Raw genomic sequence first — 21,425 nt, forward strand, 5'->3', positions numbered from 1 at the left:
ACTGACACATTAGATGCTACTTATAACCCTAAGGGCTAATCTGCAGCAGTCTTTTTGTCACAACTAATCCACATTTCAAATATTCTGATGAAGACAAGGCTCTATTTTTTTTACTCTGTTGAATCTCATTCATATTTTAAAATTGGAGGGAGTTTTCCTGTGTTTTCCATGAGCTGAGAGGGTAGGCCAGCCCATTTTCCTCCCAAATGGAACACGATAGCCATTTTATTAGCATGTTTCTAATTTTCTTACAAAATGACTACAAAAGAGCTCATTGTTTATACCCACTAAAAGCTCATTTCCATGGATTTAGTATGGTTTGGAGGGCTGTGTTACTCTCCTCTGTGGTTTCTTTGTGCTTTTTGGAAAGGAAGGCCTGAAAGTCCCGTGTGCTGCACGAGAGGAGGGCTGATGAGGCATGACCTCTGCTACGTGACACAGAGATGTTTTCTCCATCAATTCCTGTATTTTTAGCAGATGGGAAGGTTGGGGTTTCAGCATGTCTGCGGGCACCCGAGTTGGATGTGCTTTGCAGGCTGCAGCTCTCTTTCTGAAGCTCTGTAGCCTTTGGCTTCCAGCATCTTCAGCTTTTAAGTGATTGGGCCAAACCCAATCCAGCACTATGGGAGACCAGATCCAAAATCAACGTTTACATTGAATTCTGCCATTGTCTGAAGAGCAGAGTGCAAAGAATATTGCTTTAATTCTTAGCAGAAAGTTGGAAAAGTCATGAAGTAGCCAGGTTGAAGTTGGAAGAATTCCCTAGGCAGAACTGGCAGCTGGGTGTTAATGAGAGGTGCACATATGTGTCCCACTGCGTGAAGCTTCCCCAAGGGCTTCAGCACTGAATGAACCAAAACTTCAGTGTAATAAAGAAGGTGGATGTGGTGGGAAAGAAGTAAAACAACAACAAAGACTGCAGCTCAGTTTCTCCAAGTACAGGATGTGAAAGCAGTCTTCAGAAACATTTGCTTTTTTTTCCCGGTGATTCTGTTGCTAACACTCATCTCAGGATTTTAAATGGAAAGAAAAAAATGTTGCAGTTTCATTTAACTTTTTGAATGAACTCTGTTTTTCCTTAAGAGTGGAATGCAAGTTGCTGTTGCTCCCCGCTATCCCAACACAATACCTTTTCGTGGGTGACTGACATTCCAAGCACTGATGTCAGCTGGCCTCCAGATCTCTGACACGACAAACTTCAAGGGAGATATGTGGATGTTTTAAATAGTTATTTCTAATAGCACAGTCAGCGTTCACTTTATAAAGGTCTTTCACTTTGAGTGTTCTGCAAATTGTAACCAAACACAGGCCTGTTATTAAATGGCAGGGTAGGCTGCAGTGATAAAATCTCATTCCCTGCCGGGGCCCATGTGGGGAAAGTGTTTTCTATAGGCTTGCATTGCTGTCTTTCCAGGCTTCAAATCATGTAATCTGCTGCAGTAACTTTGAATATCAAAGAGATAAAGGAATACTGCAAGGATAGAAGCAATGTCTTTTGCTCTGTGTAAAAAAAGGCAGCAGAAATTACACTTTTGAAAGTATACTTTTAGAGTTACTGAGAAACCAAGTAAAAATGCATTTTTCTCTCTTGATATCAGATGACATGGGCATGAGAAGCAAGGTCAGGCAACATGGGAGAACTATGGAGATGCTGGTTGCCATTGTAGGGAGAAAATTAATGCAGCCAAAGCTCAGTTGGGGTTGAAGCTGACCAGTACTGTGGGAGACAACAAAAAGAGCTTTTGAAATTATGACAACAGCAAAAGAAGGAGCAGAGATAATGTTGGCCTGTTACTCAATGATGGTCACTTCACAAAAAGAGGTGTAGACAAAGCAGAGGTGCTTAATGCCTTCTTCCTCTCTGTAAACTCATGATGAACCCTGAGATCCCTGGAAACCTGAGTCTGAGGATCATGACTGTGGCAATGATAAACTCCCTCCCCAGTTCTGAACTCGTTTGGGATTTGCTGCTCTGGATGGATGCATATAATTCTCTGAGTCCTGATGGGATTCATCCCTGGATTTCAAGGAGTTGACTGGTATCATTATGAGACCTATCTCAATTATTTTTCAATGGTCTTGGGAAGCTGAAGTGGTCCCAGTTGACTGGAAACTGGCAAATGTTGCTCTAATTTTTAAGAAGAGTAAGGAAGAAAACCCTGATAATTACAGGCCTGTCGGTCTCACTTCAGTGCTTGGAAATTATGGAGGGGTTCATTCTGAAACGTATTAAAAAACACTTGAAAGAGGGCACGGCCATTGGTCATAGCCAACATGAATTCATGAGGGGAAATCCTGTTTAACTAACTTAATTTCCTTTTATAACAAGGAAAGCTACCCATCTAGATGACCCAGGGAAGCCAGCAGATGCTGTTTTTTTCATATTTTAGCAAAGATTGTGATTACTATCTGTCATAGTATCCATTTGGACAAAATTTCCAGCACGCAGCTGGAGAAGTACGTAATAAAATGGGTGAACAATTGGCCAAGGATTATATTGTAAAAGGTTACACTGGTCTGCAGCCGCTCACTTGTGGGGTTCCCCAAGACTCAAATTTAGGGCCAGTTCTCTTCAGAGTTACTGTAAATGATGTGAACGTAGGACTCAAACTTGTACTGAGTTTGCAGATGATGCCAAATTGGGAGTAGCTGTTGACCCCTTGAGGGTGTACAGGCCTTGCAGAGCAGTGTTTACAAATTAGAGGGCTGAGCAATCACCAGTTGTATAAAATTAACAAAAGTAAATGCTGGATTCTTCACCAGGGACTGGGCGGCCCTGGCTGTGTGTAAAGATGGGGCATGAGAGGATGGAAGGCAGCCTGCAGAAAGGGATCTATGGTTTCTTGCCAAGAGCAAGTTGGGTCTGAGGCAGCAGCATCCCCTGGAGACAAAAGCATTGGGACACCATTCTCAGCCAGAAGGTTTGAGTTTGGGTGGTGCTGTGTGGAGCTGGGAGCTGGACTCAAGGATCCCATGGGTCCCTTCCAACTCGGGCCGTGCTGCAATTCCATGAAATTTCTCAGTTACACCTGTCCCCTTTAACACTCCTTCCAAACTTGACTTAAATACCTTTCTGAAGTATTACAGCTTGTTCACAGCTACACCAGCTTTCCTTGACCTGTGGCTGAATCTGCAGAAGACAAACATTTATTTGAAAACTGTAAACAGATTATTTCTATACTTTTAGTATTGTCAGAACAGAAGTGCACATCCATGTCAAATCCACTCCTGCCAAGTCACATGAATCCAAGCTTAGATTCCAATGTTTTTAGGTCTCTGAAACAAGAGATTATATTTATTAGATCTTCCATACTTGTCCTTGGTTAAGGAGAACAAACAGAGTCAGGCACAGCTTAAATCACGTTTGAAGTGTCAGATGGCAATCAGTCACATCACACAAATCTCGTGTTTTGTAAATTTGTTGCATCTCTCATGGGATCTTCAGACTTCCCCATGCATTGAAAAGTTTCCCATAGGGCAGCACTGCCATAGTAGCACTCATGCTTGAGAGCGCTTAGATACTCCATGAGGGAAGCTGTCCCTTGAAATTAACAGTGTTTTGCTGTGATTGTTATCTGTTTGTGTATCTCTGCAGCTATGAACCTAGAGCTTGATTTTTGCAGAAAACCATTAAATTGACATTGGAACCATTGCTTCTACTTCCTTTAGGAGATGAAGTACAAATTCAATCTGAGATTTCACCACTGAAGGAAGGAAGGTGGTGTTCTCTAAGCCTCTCAGATCACATCCCTCTCTACAGGATCAGTCCTTTGTCTGTAAGGAGAGGTCTGGTCTGGAGACGGTGTCTGGACGCAGGACTCGAGTGGATGCTGAGTGTGAGGACAGCCCTGAACTGGAGGAGCTGCTGACTCCCTCAGTGGCAGAGAGGCCTTGCAGAGACCTTGACACACGGCAGGGCTGGGCAATCCCCAGCAGCGTGAAGAGCAGCCAGAGCAAGGGCAATAAACTGTAATTCTGCAATTCCATCACTGTCCCACGCTGCAGGCAAAGGCCAGTGGTAGTGCAGTCACTGGGCCTGAGAAGCAAGGACTGAAGGCTCCTGGCAGGCAGTCTAATTGTAGAGCCAATGATGAAGTTTATGACAGTGTTTCTGAAGGTCTGAGGACAATGCTAATTCCATGACAGTCACCTCTGTGCTATTTCATGCCCCCCTGTCCCAGTTTGGCTCCCAATAACAGTTGCACTCGTTCTGTGAAACCTCTGCACTCCCTCCCACTTGGTACAGGCACAACTTAGATATGAACCTTGGATGAATTTCCCCTCTCCAATGGGGATACATCTATCCTGGGGAATCCACAGTAGCTGGAGGGATAGGAATTGCTTCCAAAGAAGGGCCTTATTTCTCATGGTAGAGAAGTTCATGTGGAACTACACACCAGAACTGTCCTGAAGGTACATTGAGATGTTGTGCTGAGGGCGTGATTTAGTGAGAAATATTGGTGATAGATGGACGGTTGGACTGGATGATCTTAGAGGTGTTTTCCAACCTTGGAGATTCTATGGTTCTGTGATGGAGCACCCAGGGGAGGAATCAATTACCAGTTGCCTGCATACACTTTGATTCTAGCTTATGTGACCATTGGTTTATACTTATCTGCCAGCCCAGTGTGCTCAAACTGGGAGAACTGAACCCTCCTCCTCAGACTGAAAGCATTGTGGAGGTTAAGCTGATTCCCCTTTACACTGACTTGAGTACAGCCATTCCAAAGGAAGGCTTTAGAGATCAGCTTGCAAAGGACAAAGCAGAAAGACCTGTAAATCAGTGATGAAAACAACAACTTTGAAGCTTGAATTCATGTTTGGTTTCTAGTTTTGGTTTGCATGTTATAGAAAAGTTTTCAAAGCCAGGACAAAAGACAAGTAGAATGCTGATCAGTGTCTTAGCAGGGCCTGGCAAAACACAATCACAGAATTGTAGGGGTTGGAAGGGACCTCTAGAGATCATCGAGACCAACCCCCAGTGCTCCAAAAGCGTGCTGAGATGTAGAAATGAAATCACTTCCAGTCTGTTCTCTGTATTAACGCTTGGTTTTGTGCAGAGGTTTGCCCAGCTTTACAAGGGTGTTGCAGTCATGGCTGTATTTACCTCTCAGCTGCACGGGCATTAATTAACAGTCTCCTGAAACACAGCATTAGCTTGGTAGCCTGTCTAATGAAAAAGCTGACTCTTGAGATCAGTGGTCCAATCCTTAGTTGTTCAGGCACAGCTGAACAATTATGTGTAGGAAGCAGTTTTGACAGAGCCTGTGTGGAACACTGGGACAGTTATGAGCTTTCCCTTAGGAAAAGAAAGCATGTTCAGGTGGGATTGATGGTTGGTTGGAAAATGTTGGTGGTTGTGGAGCGGTTTGCTTGGAGGCAGAATTCCTTGTAGGGAATCCAGCTGCTCTAACAGGAAGGAGAAGCGGGCAAGGAACAAAGAGAAGAGTCCAGCTTTGCAGAGATAGGTGGGTGAGACAAACTCTGGAGCTGCCTGTTGGAGAAGGGGAGGCTTCATTTGCAGATTCATTTGCAAGACCAGACAGGGAATTGAATCTAAACTGATTATTCCTCTTTGATGATCAGGTGGGATCTCCAGAGGGAGGAATGCAACACCTTCCTAAGGCTTTTCTCACTGAGGAGGTAAATTTCTGGTGGCCTCAGAGTGTGCCCAGATGAGACTGACTTTTACAGACATAAAGTTAGATGAGCTGAATTCAACCTGAGTGTTGGAGTGCCCTTTCCCTGGATACCAGAACAAAGGTTTAATTACCACTGTTGTACAGCTACCTACTTGACTCCAGCCTAAATTTCGCCTTTCATCTTTTCTTCTTGAGATTGCAAGGCATTGTGATGTCAGAATTATTCCTGTGTTTCTTATTTTTATGCTCCAGTCACATCCCCACTGTTTTTTGCATAGATATCAAACTGAGTCCTGCAAATACCTTAATGTCAGACAGGTTTTTCCAGGCCTGAGTCATTCCCCTGGACTCAGAACCACTCCATGTAATTAATATCCTGCTGTAGGAGCTGGCACCACGCAGAACTGTGATCTTTCAGAGGTAACATCACCCACCTGCTTCTGCTCTGTATTTCTCCCATATGTCTTCAGTCCTGCATTAGCATCATTAGCCACTGCATGGCACTGTGAGATTACAGTCAGACGTTTCCTTCCTGACTCATTTTTTTCTCAGTTTCACACTGGACAGGAAGGAGCTCAGTAGCCTTCTGAGTAGCCCACACCCATTTCATACAGAAATTTCTTACCCAGTTCTGAAATGCATCACTGTAACTCATACATACCCACACGAGTTCCTGGTGACCCCCCATTTCCCTGACACCGTGTTTATGCTGCTTTCATCATTGAAGTCTGCCAGTTCATCTCTTCTGAAGGCATCCTCCATTTCCACTCCCAGATGAGAGGACTTTCAGAGAATCATAGAATCCTTGGTGTTGGGAGGGACCTTCAAAGGCCATTTAGCCCAACTCCCTGCAGCAAGCAGGGGCAGCACAGTTCCATCAGGTTGCCCAGGGCCTGATCCAGCCTCGCCTTAAAAGTCTCCAGGAAAAGCACACATTGATGTTCTGCCTGTTTTTTTTGCATGTTTTTCTCTGCCTACAGTAACTCTACCCCCCACACATGGTAACACCGCAGCTGCTGCAAGGCTGTTGTGCTGTTCACATCAGAGAAGCCCCCTCAAAGGATCAGACTTTGACCTGAGCTGCACTTAAATTGCATATGAAACCCTCCATTCACTCGCAAAACTGTGATAGGTTTAAAATACAATAAATAAAGGTGTATATCAGAAAGTACTTATTTTGCCAGTTGCTGAGAGTTTGGTTTTTTGTTTTTTGGTTTTTTGGTTTTTGGGTTTTTTTGCCACTGTAAAAATCTCTCCAGAAAATATTCCTTCTTTTACTCATCCCCTGGACCATAACCACCAACTGACTGTTTTGAGTGCGCTGATTGCTGGTTGGGTCTAATTCTACCTTGACTTCTGGTAGAGATTTCAGTTGGCAGTAGAGGCAAATCTACAGCCTTGATTCCAGTCAGCTGCCCCAGAATCGTATCAGGGCCCCATACATTTAACAACACTGGCATTTTGTCCAAAATGTGTGGAAAACAGCTTACTAATTGCAAAATGACTAATTTGGAAGTCTTTTCCCATTGGTTTTCCTCAAATCCCAGGTGATAACTATACCCAAAAGCCACAATCTTCTTCTCTTTGCTTGTATTTTGCACCTTGTCCTCCCACTGTTCCATTACCGTTTGGTGTTTGTTAAGCTGTGGCCTTTGACCTTTCTCCACGGTTTCCCATTTGTTAAGCAGAATTTTCACAAGGGTATGAAGCTGTTCAAATAGTGCATAAGAAATAGTGACCCCAGGAATATCCTCAAAGTTCTACTTCAGCTGGTCTGGACTGGAAGGTTGGGAAAACTGCACAGAAAACTGTAGCTTCTCATCTTGCCAGCATGGATTAGAATGTAATTTCTGAGCAAGATTTCAAAACTAGCTGCTCAGTTTTGGGATTGAGGCTCAGAAAGCCAGCTGTTGTGCCTTCCTGTAATGCCATTACTTTCCATGGTGTCGTGGTTTAACCCCATAGGCAGCTGTGCACCACTCAGCCACTTGCTCACTCTTGCCCTGGTGGGATAGAGGAGAAAATCAGAAAGGTAAATCTGTGAGAGCTCATGGGTTAAGACAAAGCAAAAGCTGTGTGTGCGAGCAAATCAAGGAATTCGTTCACTGCTTCCCATTGTCAAGCAGATGTCCATCCGCTTCCAGGGAAATGAGACTCATCACAGGTAATGGTTTCTCTGGAAGACAAACGGATGCCATCACTCTGAATATCCTTCTCTACCTCCTTGTCCCCTCACCTTTGTTGCTGAGCATGTGTTTCTGTCCTAAACTTCCTTTGAGCTTAACATTTTAAATCAGCCTATCCAAAAACCTATGTTGGGAGGAGAGAAAGGCACACACCTTTGTGAAGCCCTGTGAAGAACTCTTTGGGAGGGTCTTGTTTTCTCAATGGATCCAGTGCTGGGAGTCCACTAAGGGTTTCAAGCATCCCACGGCAGTCCTTAACACAGCAGCTGTCCTATGTGATCTCAGCTCTGGTCCGGAATCCATGCTGCAGGTAGGAAATGGTTTGCAAGGAAACGTAATCCCTGTTGGTTTGTTCTTTTCTAGATGTGGATGAGTGTGGCACAATCTCTGGCGTGTGTGATGGTGGAGAGTGTACCAACACAGCAGGCAGCTACGTGTGCACGTGTCCACGTGGTTTCATGACCAGCCATGATGGATCCCGCTGCATCGGTAAGAAACCCAGACCTCACATCACGACAGTGATTTACAGGTTGTTCCAAAAGGACACATTGTTCATGCAATAGCTGGAAAATGCTGGGTTTGTGTTCAGTGTCTGTCACTGTCACAGACTGTTGCTCTCCTCCTTGGCTCCTGTGGACCAGGGTTTTTGCCATTTCCCAGCCCCAGAAACTAACTTGGACTGCAGTGCTTGAAGTATTCCATGGGGGTCCTGCTGGGGACATTGAAAGGAGGACTGAGGTAGAAGGTGTCTGTATGGGACAGTGGTCAGTTTGAATCACAGAATTGTAGAGGTTTGAAGGGACCTCCAGAGATCAAGTCCAACTCCCCCGCCAAAGCAGGCTCCTTGCAGCAGGTCAAGAAGGATCCTTGCACTCCTACCCCTTTTCTACCACATCAGATGTCAGCCAGAGACATCACTGTTCTCCCTGCAGCTGAATTTGCAGGTGCAGTGTGTGGCTGTGGTCGGCACGAGGCGCAGTGTGTAGGTCCAAAAGAACACCTGCCTGAGAACATGTGCCTTCCTGGAGCAGAGAGGGGCCTCGTTGTGGAGAACATCCTGCACCTGCACACTCATCCTCTTGCTTAGCAGAGGTGAAGGAGCAGGAGAGCTTGCTCTAGAGGTTTGCATAACCAATGCAAATAAATGGTGACTTTGATCATCTTCTCCTTCTTCCTGCTTAGACCATAGGCAACGGCTCATAAATTTCTACTGCCTTAAACTAATGGTCAGTAGGGCTTAGAACTCACTTGGCTTCATCTCACGGAACTCAGACTCTCAAGCTGGGCACTGAGCTGGCTGTCTGGTTTCCTTCCGTATTCAGTGGAGAGAAGGAGGTGCTTCCCAAGCATGGGACAGGATGCTGGGGCACCCATTCCTGCACATGTGCTGAGCCTGTCAGCTCACAAAGCTGCTGTGAGAGCTCTTACGCCTTATCCCATAGCCCACCTTCCAACCATGATATTCAGTTACTGGCAACAAAATGACTTCCAGGCCTGCATGGAAATCACTGTCTTGCAGTCCTCATCCTGTAGACGATGTGAAGGACTTGGTTGGGCTAGTGTGTGCTGCTTGACAAGCTCAGACATACACGTTCACTTGGTCTCAGTTTGGCTCTATTTTGGCTTTATTTCAAAGCTTTCCAGAACTGGCTCGAGTCCAGGCAAGCTTTCCCCAGGCTTACAGACTGTTTTGCCTCCAGACTACAGAACCTGGAATGAATCTTGCATGTTTAACAGATCAAAATTCCTTTCCAAGCCTTCTAAATATTTGATGGTCCATTTCTCTTTGTAATAGACAACAGTTTCTATAACAAATAGATCAGCTCTCTGTTTACTTGCTCTCAGCAGGGGCCTTCACTTCAGTCAAAATGAATCCCAGGGTTTGTCTCCCTGTTCAACAAGTTAATTTGCCTTTAGAAAGGCAAGGATGCAAGGACAAATAAAGAGAAACTGTTACATGAAAAACAAGCATCATTGTTAGTGCAGTGGAAAGCGCTAGGTACGGCTTTCTTTCAAAAGACCTGGAAATTAATACAGAAAAAAAAAGGAAGAAAAAAGGAATTTTTAAGCTCTTTTATATCCCCAGAATCTGCAATAAAAATTAATCATGTTCCAGTTCCAGAAAGAAGAAGTCATAAAGTGTAACGTGTGAGTCACCTTGTTTGGGCACCTGATTTTAACAAGAGTGGAATTCCTTTCCTCGCTGTTTCCCAGGCCTGCTATGAGCCCTGCAGGGTGTGATGGCTGCATGATGAGTCAAAGGAACGTTTCTCCACTTTCCTTGAAACCGAGTGCTTCAAGAAAGGAAAACTAAATAAAATTAGAAAGCCAACATTTAAAAATAGCCCAGCCCTTAGTTAGCTGCAGCGAGCTGTAACTGTGCCTAAGCTCAATGCATCATGCTGCAGCCATTTCCCTGAGCTAGCGGACTGTCACATTTTGGGATAGGCAATATTTTTTCTGGCAAAATGCACAGTTACTATAAAGTGCTGTTGCCCCGGGATCCATATTTCACAAACCCTGTTTATACCAGTTGAGGGGGTTTTAGTGCTCATTTTGAGAGTTTAAACCCGTGAATTACGTTCTGTGATATCAATCAAAGAAATTGTTCATAAAATTGAAGGTTAATAAATAATGTGGCTACCGTTAGAAGAGCATCAGGAGAGAGCAGAAGAGGCTGCTACCTCTCAGATGTTTACACTGGAAAGGACCATATGTGGCCCATATATCATGGGGCACCCACACTGCCTATGCTGTGACTTTATAGTGGCAACCTCAATATATTCCCATCCTTTTCCCCTCCCTTTTTAGTAAAGTAAACATCTTTTTATTGCATTTGAATAACGTCCTGTAGTTTTTGCAGCTGAAACAGCAAGACAGTGAGCTTGAGTTGATCCCAAATCTCATTAGCTGCCTTCCTCAGTGAAAATACAAACAGTATTTTTGTACTAGCACTAGTGGAGCTAGTGGCGTGGCTGGAGAAAGTCCATCATAGTTTGAAATGAACATTCACTGAATGATTCACCCACCTGTGCTTGACAGAAGGAATCCAGTTCCACATGTGTCCATAACAGTTTCATTCATCTAAAAAACAGGCTCACTGTTTTGCAGGCAGCAGAAGAATCAGCTCTCGCAGGCTGTGAGCTTTCTTTTTCTTCCTTTTTTTTTTTTTTTTAAAGAACAGCTTAAAAGCATAGGAGAAAAAGACTTCCAGATGCATTTCCAGTCATGTACATCATGTCCCGTTGTTCTCTGCAAGTCAGCACTCCAGCACATTGCAAGTCAGCACTCCAGCACATTGCTTTCTTTGCTCTTTTTTTCCCAATAATGCAGCAAAGCTCTGACAGAGAGATTTGTTTCTTATCTTTCCTTGGGTAACATCAGCACATTTACTGCCTCAAGTTCCAGTTAGGGCTAGATCTTGTTTATTTTGCAAATTCCTGAGCTTGCAGGAGGTTGTGAGGATGTTGCTGAAGGCCTCACCTGACTGGGAAACCCCTCTGACTGCTTTGTCATTGTCCAGGAAGGGAAAGAGAAAGAGGAAATATGAGGAGATGGTATTTATAAGGCCAAGAAATGGCAATAGAGAAGTGGTGTGAGGGACACGGTCTCAAAATGGTTGATAAGGAGCAGGAGAGACCATGAACAGAGCCCCCAACAACTCCCAGCAATTCCTAAGGCGTTAAGGGAGGTGGGGATGACTCACAGCAGGTTTGCTTTGAGGTGTTCTTGTCTTCAATCTCAGTGCTACACCTTGCATGTGGTTATTCACGTTTACTTGAGAAGCTGTACCCATTGCTTTTCCCTCTACTACCAGCTCCCATAACAGCAGCGTTGGCGCTGCACGCAGCTCTGCAGTTGCACTGCCCTGTGCCACTCTCAGTACCTCCTAGGGATGGTTTCAGCTCCATTGGCAGAGCTGTGTAAGCTCCTTGGCCTGGTGCTCTGACTTTTTCACTTTTCCACAAACGATTTCCATGAGCTACTCATGGCTAAGCCAAGCAGACTTTTGTATGTACATCAGGGGAACCCATGCTGTATGCAGTTCTTTTGCACATACTTCTGTCTCTTCTGTTGAACCCCAGTGAGTTTCCAGATGTCTGAAAACCTAAAAAAAAAGTGCACTGATTCATGGCAGATCTTGTGCCCACCACAGAGATGATGTTCCCACAGAAAGGGATGATGTTGAGTTGCCATGATGAATAATGTTCCCATACAGTGCAGGTTGTGGTGCTCAGCTTGTTACAGGCATCAGGGCACACTGTACCCCTGAGATACTCACAGCCACGAGTGCAGACTCTGGCAGACACCAGCAGGCAACTCCATCTCAGACTTGTTCCTGTCCCATAACAATATATAGGCCAGACTCCATCCCCTGCCCCTAGTAAAGCAATTGGTTCTGAATCAGAGACAAATTCAGAATCACAGACAACCAACAAATCTGTGGCTGTGTTCCCTACCTCTGTGCACTGTGTAATCTCCTGTGGAATTTTACTTCCTTTCTCACCTGCAGTGTTATCTGACGCACTGAGATCCTTGTGTCCTGTTCCCTTATCAGCTGTAATGGGCAGAATAGAATCGTGCTGGCTTTGTGCTTGCACCTCCAGCGTGTGGGTGGTCCTGCAGAGGTCACAGAGGGACTTCAAGGACCCACTGTTCTTTCCATCCACCCCTGCCTCTGCCCAAGGCAGCTCCAGATGGGTTTTCAATTAGCTCTGGCCTTCATTTCTGAGAGAGATTATTACGAATTGCAGCAAAGACAGCTGAATTTAATAAACATTTGTCCAGATGAGTAAGGGCTTTACCATTCCCTCCATTACACAAACTAGTGTGACCTCCCTGCCTTGTCAAACCTGTCAGCAAACGTCTGTCTGTTGGAAAGACGTTGCATTCTCCAAATCACTTCTTGCTCATTAGCTGGCTGGCTGTCACCTTGTATCACTGACTTTATGACAGCAATCATCCCACAAAAGAACAGAAGGGTTGGGTGGGATCTCTCCTTTCTAATACCCAGAGAATTTATTCCAAGCTAGGATGGTCAGATTTAGAAATCCATCTAAGCTCTGTCCTAAGCGACTCATTAAGCTGAACTCACACCAGCAGTTTGAGGTGCAGAGGTTCATGCAGATTTTCCAAATGGTCCCACTCCTCTTCCCTAATTTGTTCAGAGTGCAGCAGCTTTTTGGACTATGTGTGGTGTTAAGTCACCTGTCAAGGTGCTGTGGAAGCACAACCTTCTTCTGCACTCAAGCAGCTGCTGCCAAAACCTGCAAAAGCATGGGCACTGCTCTGGCACTCTTATCACCTGCCACAGTTCAAGGACTGGAATGGCTCAAACATCATATAGTTTCATTAGGATTAGCAGCTAAACCTGTGTTGCATTCAATCCCCTTGCTCAAATTTCCCTTCTCCGAGTCTGTTTGTCCTTCTGCAAGTCTTTGGTGGATAATGTTTGTGATTAGAGGAATGGTTAATGTTAAGCTCAGTGCTGCAGAGTGGCTAAGGAAGGACCTGCTGGTTTAGTCACCCTGGCTTTAAATGGGGTCACTGTCCTCTGCAAGTCCCTGAGTTGTGATTAGGGAAGAGATGTAACCACAGGCCACAGATCAAACAGTTCTATGCAATTAATTTCAATTATATTTCAGGAAAACGTCAGCCTGCTGGCTAATGTCAGTCGAGAGGCACAAACAACAGATCAGACCAGACTTTTCCCCCTCATTAATTTGCTTGAAAAACAAGGACAGGAGAAGAATGAGTGGAAGATTCCAGGTTTTCCTACAGGGCTTGGTGCCAACAAGGCCTGCTAGACACGTGAAAGACCCTCAGTCTCCTGGGTCTTGTCCAGAAGCCACACACACTGAACACCAGTGCCAGGCTTGGTGTCTGTGGCTTTGGCTGGGCTCACAGACTTTGACCACCATCCAGGGCTTGTTCTCAGGCCAGGCGGTGGGAACTGACCCATGACCTGGAACAGGCATCCGCTGGGAATGGGAGGCGATCCGACTGGAGGGCGGTGAGGTTGGAAACAGCTGCTGCTGGTTTGAGAGAGGTGCCAGGACCTGGCAGGAGGCAGAGGACGCGGCGTGTGCCAGTACAGCCATGGTGGGAAGGAGGGGGAGGGCTGTGGTGGAGAAGTGCAGGCCCACACTGGATCGCGGTGGCTGTGGAAAGGTAATAGCTTAGCACAACACTGGGGATCACTGGCTAATGCTGGAATGGTTGTGCTCTCCTCCCTAGCATCACCAGCAGTGTAGGAAATGCTGATCACCTTGGTCTGCCAGCTCTGTCCTGCAAGAAGTAGGAGAAGGGAGTGTGGTAGTCAAACATACAGCCGGAATGGTTGGGGAGCCCTCATAATAGTAGCACGCTGTTCTGGATTGTTCTTATCATAGTAAAGTAATTCTACTGGCAGATATTAGAGGAAGGTGCATCACGCTGGTGACAGCAAAGTGAAAGACAAGCCGCATTCCAGACAACCGTACATATTTTTATGAGGATGGCATCCAGGCTCTTGTTCATTGCTGGAAAAAATACATGGCTATTGGTGGTGACTGTTGAAAAATAATCCTTTGTAGCTGAGAATTTACACAGTCGAATAGTGTTGTTGTAGTTCCTATTGAAAGAAATAGGAGGCATTACTTTCAGAGTGACCTACATGTGTCCTTTTCCAGAGGTTACAACCACTAAGCTACATCACAAGGCTCTCTCTTCCCAGAGAGTGTTTCTCCGGATGAATTTGCCTCCTGCTCTGTGCCATTGCCAAAGGAGAGTGTTACTCAGGCCATGCATGAGACTGGTGCACAAGGCTCATTAAAAAGGCTATTCATTGTAGCTGCGATCTTGGCTCATCTGAGTTGACCAGAGGGTTTAAAGGATGCTGTAAGCAAAATCAAGTGTTTGGCCCTCTAGGTTTACTAAAGAGCCTTGTCTCCTTGTGTACCTCAGGCACTATAATCAATTAGTTGGTGTTTTCTGCATCCTGTTCCTATCAGGTCGTGATTCCTCTGAATTGATTCTAATTCATGTCCTGAAGCCAAACAGGTTTTGCCTTTATATTTCTGCCTGCTGCTGTAACTAGATATTGACTAACTCTCATTCTGCTACTTCATCTGATTTGGTAATACTTTAATTGCATTAAGGATGTTTCCAAATACATTGACTTCCATTTTCACCAAGCCTGCTTTATTCCTGGAGTTCACTGGAGGTCTGAATTTCTTTTGATACAGTATTTGAGCCAGAAAATGGTAAGGAGAGGCTTTGTCCCAGTGCTTGCTTAGAGGTGTTGAGAAGGCTCTGAAGGGTCCCTCAAACACTGTTTGTGGGGCACTTCCTTCTTAGACCACAGCCTAGAAACTCAAATGTGTGTTAAAATCAAATGATGATGAGATGAAGTGGAGGATCTCATCTATTTTCTTGTAAGTGAATTCAGCCAAAATCAGCTGGGTCAACTTGTTCTTCCTGCAGGGTTCAGGGCAACAGCCAATGGAGAAAATCCAATGGAAAGGGGTTTGCTCACTTACTGGTTCTTGGTCAGGCTGCTTATAGTATATAGGAAGCTAAATGGGAATGTGAGATCCAATCTGTGAGAAGGAAGCTTGCCCCCACAGTCTCAGCGTGCTCTAGATGAAGGCGGTGGAGAACATCAGAATCTGGTAGGATGAGGAAGAACGGAAGTTCAGATTTGGATATTAGATAGCAGGGAAACACACCAATGGAAACAGTCCCTTGTGACCTGAGAGTACGGTGAGGTCACCCTCTAAATTGTCTCCTTCTCCTCTTTCTTCTCTGCAGACCAGCGGGTTGGGACATGTTTCTCTGCTTTGATTGGGGGCCGCTGTGCTGGGGACCTCCCTGGCCAATACACCAAGATGCAGTGCTGCTGTGACTCAGGGCGTTGCTGGGCCATTGGTCAAACTCCAGAAATGTGCCCTGTCCGAGGCTCCGGTAAGTGTAACACAAAGGATCTCCACCTGCTGCTGGGCCAACTTGTGGCTCTGCTATCTTGGTGACACCCCAGGGATGCACAGACATGGTGAATTGTCATCATGACACCCAGAGAAATTTCACATGGGAATGAATGGCATTCATTTGAAGGTGAGCCAGGTGAGTTCAGCCAAGGCAAGAGTTTATCCCCTTCCTCTTCCCCCTTTGCTATCTGTGGCTTTCACCGTAACACCACAACCAATTGGGCCAAACAGCAGTGAGGTCAGGCATTGGGAGGCAATCGGAAGGCACTACACTCTAGCCATCCATATATCTCTGCCTTTTTTGCTTTATCACTGGCAAACCCTCCTCTGAGAAGGGTAAAGATTTATGGTCCCAGTCTGGCAGCCTTCTGTGTCTTGTCCTTTCCTGCTTGAAAGGAACTCCTGGTACCAGCTCCCCAACACACCACAGGAATCCAAATGCCCTACAAGCTGTATCTTATTATTTTTTCTAGTGTGTTGGGCATTACAGCCCTCCTCACCAACCTGCTGTGTTCCCATTAGCACCCACCCTGTCTGCTGTGTGTCTCTCCATCCCTCTACTTCTGTTCTCTGCACTCTGGCAGAGGCAGGCAGGGTTTTATTGCTCTCTTGGACAAGCACTAAGGCAGCTGCTTTGTTTCAGATGAGTACCGCAGGCTTTGCATCGAAGGACTCCCAGTCGTGCCAGGGTTCCCTGGGAGCTTTCCAGGAATTCCTGGATTTGGGCCCAATGGTGTTGGGCCAGGACTCAACGGGCCCGGAGGCATCGGACCAAATGGGGCAAATGGACAAGGTGGAATCCCAGGCCTGCCTGGAATGGGCCCGGGAAGTTCAAGCATTGGTAATTAAAATTACTGTCTTACTGTGCTGACCTGGTTTGGCTGCCTGTGTCAGAACATACGCAGCGTGTCTGCCTGTGTGCCAGCCGTGTACACATGAGCAGAGCACTAGTGCTGTTAGCCAGATACAAGGTTTATTTTGACACTGAGGGAGTGATGGGATGTGACACTAATGCTGTGCAGAATACTGAACCCAGAAGGAGATCAAACAGTGTCTCCTGGCAGAGCAAGGAAGCTGAAGCTGGCTCCAGTGCGGAATAACTTTCTAATTACCAAACAGGAATGATGCTCTCACATCAGTTCCACCCTCTCTGCTTCCCCTAAAAAAACTGTTTTTCCCACTGTGTCAGACACTCTTTTTATACACATCTCTATATAGCTTTTTGCCAAGAACTGAGGCTTGTAAAAGCGCACTGCATGTCAGTAAATATTAATCCCCTTCATGCTTGCTGTGCAATCCTAAGCATGCCTTGGGGTGGGGGTACACTGGGTATCACGGTGCCCACAGAGAGTTCTGATGCAGCTGGGTTTGTGCCTGCAGCACTTAGTGATCCTGCTCCAATGAGAAAATAAAAGCTGTAATTGTCTGTCTGATGCCACTTCTGTGCTTTCCAGGAACGGCGACTTTAAACCAGACCATTGACATATGCAAGCATTTCACTAATCTGTGCCTGAACGGGCGCTGTATCCCCACCCCATCCAGCTACCGCTGTGAGTGCAACATGGGCTACAAGCAGGATGTGCGTGGAGAGTGCATCGGTGAGTGGGATTTGCTGGATACATACAAATACAAGTCAGCTCCCAGAGCGCCCCAGCACCATGCCTGTTCCTGATACCACCTCAAGCTGCTGACCCAACAGTTCCTATTCTGGACTGTTCCTCAAGAGGCTGCATTGGGCTCATGTCAGTTAATGAAGCTGGAAGAAGGTGGGAAGTATTTGTCTGTCCAGCAAGGATGGCAGCGTTCCTCTGGTAGCCATAACCTTGCTATTGGTGTAGCTGCTTGACAGTGCTTGAACATCATCCCAGTGTAGAGCAAATCTGTGTTCCCTCTGCTTTGCTCAGTGGGCAGAGCTTCCAGAAAGAAATGCAAGAGTATAGGTTGTCCAGTATCCTGACTGCAGATCCCTTTCTCTAACTGCCCTCTTTTTACATAATTGTGTACTCAGGCCTGATTGGCCTTATCCTCCCAGCAGCTCCAGGTCTGGGCTCCCCAGCAGTCTGACTGCTTTCTCCCTTGCTGGCCATGCTGTTGATGGGCACAGCAGCTCACAGAAGCTAGACTTTCCTGGAAGCTCTGTGTGAGTTCCTTGCATGATGGTGACTCACAGACTTATACTTTTCTCCTTACAGATGTAGATGAGTGCTCCAGCAGCCCCTGCGTGCATGGTGACTGTGTGAACACACCTGGCTCCTATCACTGCAAGTGCCATGAAGGTTTCCAGAGCACCCCAACAAAGCAGGCTTGCATCGGTATGTTTTTTCAGTGTGCTGCACCAGTGTCAGCAGGATTATCAGGGAGTTAGGTATGAAAAGAGAATGTAAAGGGGAAAAGCAGTGACATTCCCAGCACCTAACAACTTCCCAGCCAGGTATGTGATGGCATCCAGGTCAACTCAGCTGGGTTTTCAGTTGTGTCTCACAGTCTGTCTGGGAGAAAGTTTCCTCTGCCTTTATCTACCATAGAATTGGCTAACAGCAATCCAGGAACTTGTGGAGTTCTTTTAAAGAGATTAATTCTACTTTGAGATGATGTTTTCTTTTGATAAAAAGCTAGGATTTTGAGTAATTTCTGTATTAATGTAGAAGTAGTGGTTTCTGGCGAAGATCTGTCAGTGTCTTGCAGCAGAGTGGCACTCCAGGTGAGGTGCTGTAAAAGAATTATGGGAAGATAATGTCCCATGAGAAAAAAAGAAGTGACAAATTACCCTCTTAATGGCTGACCTTTGTTTTTTTTATTTTGCAGTCCACTTCTTTCTTAACTTAGCACAGTGCACAGAGCAGGAATTTCTTACTCTGGCTTCCTCTTATTCCGAGGCGGTTTGTTTGGCTTTTTTTGTAGTCTGTTTCTTGTGCAGCATTACATAGATGGGCTCATATTGCAAGGAGAAGCTGCAGGGTGATGCTAGGAGAAATGTCTGAAGTGGAATACTAACAATAGGTCTTAGTAGGGTTTTCAGGAGATCACGTTATCTCCCTCCAGGGGCATGATATCAAATGTTTCTGATAAAGGGATTTCCAGAGGAACTCCCAATGGTCTGACAATGTGAAAGCCTTTCCCTGATTTCCAGTCTAAATCTGTTAGTTGAAAATTAAGCTGAATTCTTCCTGGATCTTTCCTCCTGGCCACAAAAATGAGCTCATCGCTGTCTCTTTTTCAGAATGTTTTTATGTGCTGGGAAACTGCAACCTGCAGCCCCTCTGATACCATCTCCTGTCTAGACAGCCTCTCAGTCTCATAAATAATTGCAGAATGGTTGAGTTTAATGTTTCTGATCGTGTCATCATCCTTGTTTTTACGTTGTCAACTTTTTCAATTTTGTTATTATCTTTTCTAATGCATGGTGCTAAAATTGGATGTAGTTCTCTACCTGTGACCTCCCTAGTTGTCAGGAGAAGAAACTATCCCACGCAGCTTACACAGTGCTGTTCTGTTGGTGTAGCCCAAAGGAGGTTTTCTTTTGTTCCCAGCCATCCCATTTCAGCTGTGATTCAGATCCTTTTCTGCCAGGTAACTTCTCCACCTATATCAGGGGTCCACAAAGAGTCTGTATCTCCTGTTGCTATGGGGACTCTTGACTTCCTGTAATTTGCTCATAGAAGGGATCACCCTTTCTTTCCCAGCTTTTGATAAAGGATCAGCAGCAATCCACTACCTGAGATATCCTCTTTGTCTTTCGTCTTTAGCCATAGGCATTCATATCCTGTCTCCCTGAGAGAGTGCACACCGTGTCCTCGATCTGTGACACAGCACCTTCCCTGCTGCCATCCTTCAGTGAACCACATTGTATCCAACCTCCTGTCCAACTTCTGTACCCCAGCTTCTAACCAAGGATGTTAGGTTGGGTGTTAGGAAGAGTTGCTTTGCCAAGCAGGTGGTTGGGCATGGAACAAGCTCCCCGGGGCAGGGTCACAGCCTCTGGAGTTCAGGAAGCATTTGGACAACATACTCAGAAGTATGTTCTCACTTGCAGGGAATCCTATGTGGAGCCAGCAGCTGGACTCAGTGATCCTTATGGATCTTTTCCAGCTTGGAATATTCTGATCTATTCTCTTCTGCCTGCTGTTTCTTTTGCTGAGACATTGGGACCACATCTCTAAGGCAGTTAGTAGTGGTTCAGAGTCCATGGTTTTGAATGGATTTCTTGTTGCTACCATGGACTTAAACAGACCTAGGGTAGTTTCAGATATAAGGAAGGCCTGGGGACATAATGTTGATAGAGACATCATGGAAAGCCAGAAGTCCCAGAGACCAACTCCCAAACGTAGTGCTACTGCCAGAGCATGCAGAGAGCTTTCTTTACATCTTCACCTCCTGCAGTTTGTACATAATGGAAGTGTGTGATCCTGGAGAGGCTGAGAGCATTTTTCTGGTTTTCTCATGGAGCCCATAAGTCTGGAACTGCTCCATAATCCACCTGCCACTAATTTCCTATGTTTATTTCCTTACCAGATATTGATGAGTGCATCATGAATGGAGTGATGTGTAGGAATGGACGCTGTGTTAATACTGATGGCAGCTTCCAGTGTATCTGCAATGCTGGCTTTGAAATCACCCCTGATGGCAAGAATTGTGTTGGTAAGCTATTTTCTGATATGCTGTCATTCATCACCCTGGGAAGGCTGAGCTGAAACTAGGTCCTCCATGGGGACTGGTGTTTACTTCAATCTGAGCTGCATTTCATAGCATCATTGAATCATAGAATGGCTTGGTTGGAAGGAACCCCAAGGATCATCAGGTTCCTTCCTCCTGGGTAGATGCTGCCCTGACAGTGTGAATCTTGAAAGAAGAGATGTACCAAACGACGAAAGCGTTTTTGTAAGGATGCTCCTGGAGTGTTCCTTTGGGTTTTTTGAGATCCAGGAGCTTGAGTGGGGATGGGTATGCAAGAAAGACATTCTCCATCACCTTGAGAGCTGCTGCCTCCAGTACAAGTCCTGCCATGAGCTGGATCACTAAGGTGCTAAAGTGGTAGGGATGCATCTGGACAGCTCTTAGCAGAAGTAGCAGTGGGAACTCTGCCTTGATGATTAACAACTTTTGCCATAAGAAGCAATTTGACTACAGGATGGGTGACGGAAGTGTCTGTGCACAGGAGAGTCCTGCTACAGCTCTCAGACTCTGCTCATGTTTTCTGCTTGTCTTCCCCAGATCATGATGAATGTGCCACAACTAACATGTGCCTCAACGGGATGTGTATCAACGAGGATGGCAGCTTCAAATGTATCTGCAAGCCAGGTTTTGTGCTGGCTCCCAATGGGCGCTACTGTGTTGGTGCGTATGTCTCTGAGCTTGGTCTCTGCCTTGCTCTCTTCCCACCCTGCTGTCCATGTTGCTGGGGCTTGCAGTGGGTCTGAGGCCAAAGGAAGCTGAGAAAAAGCAAAACTGTTGCTATGCATCTCCTTCTCTGCTGCCAGAAATTCCCCTCTCCAGTGGAATGGACAAGATGCAAAAAATGTTTTTGCACCTCCACTGTATCAGTGCAATTTTGAGTTTAAATCCTCTTTCCATGGAAGGTTAAGTAGATCTATGAGGTTCTCTATGGCATACATAGTGTGAGCTGACAGCAG

At 45.7% G+C, this 21,425-nt stretch overlaps 1 protein-coding gene across 1 annotated transcript in view; it reads left to right on the plus strand.

Annotated features, from left to right (window-relative positions):
- Positions 1-21,425, plus strand: part of FBN3 (fibrillin 3) — a gene marked incomplete at both ends in the record, with an annotated part of 122,674 nt that overhangs the window by 65,833 nt on the left and 35,416 nt on the right. The window contains 7 exons of the mRNA XM_079546590.1: positions 8,192-8,317; positions 15,620-15,772; positions 16,439-16,636; positions 17,250-17,393; positions 17,988-18,107; positions 20,308-20,433; positions 21,007-21,129. Coding sequence (XP_079402716.1) covers positions 8,192-8,317; positions 15,620-15,772; positions 16,439-16,636; positions 17,250-17,393; positions 17,988-18,107; positions 20,308-20,433; positions 21,007-21,129 — 990 coding nt within the window. The remainder of the gene's footprint in view (positions 1-8,191; positions 8,318-15,619; positions 15,773-16,438; positions 16,637-17,249; positions 17,394-17,987; positions 18,108-20,307; positions 20,434-21,006; positions 21,130-21,425) is intronic.

This window comes from Tetrao urogallus (assembly GCF_951394365.1).
Source record: "Tetrao urogallus genome assembly, chromosome: 25".
In the NCBI taxonomy this organism is placed as follows: Eukaryota; Metazoa; Chordata; class Aves; order Galliformes; family Phasianidae; genus Tetrao; species Tetrao urogallus.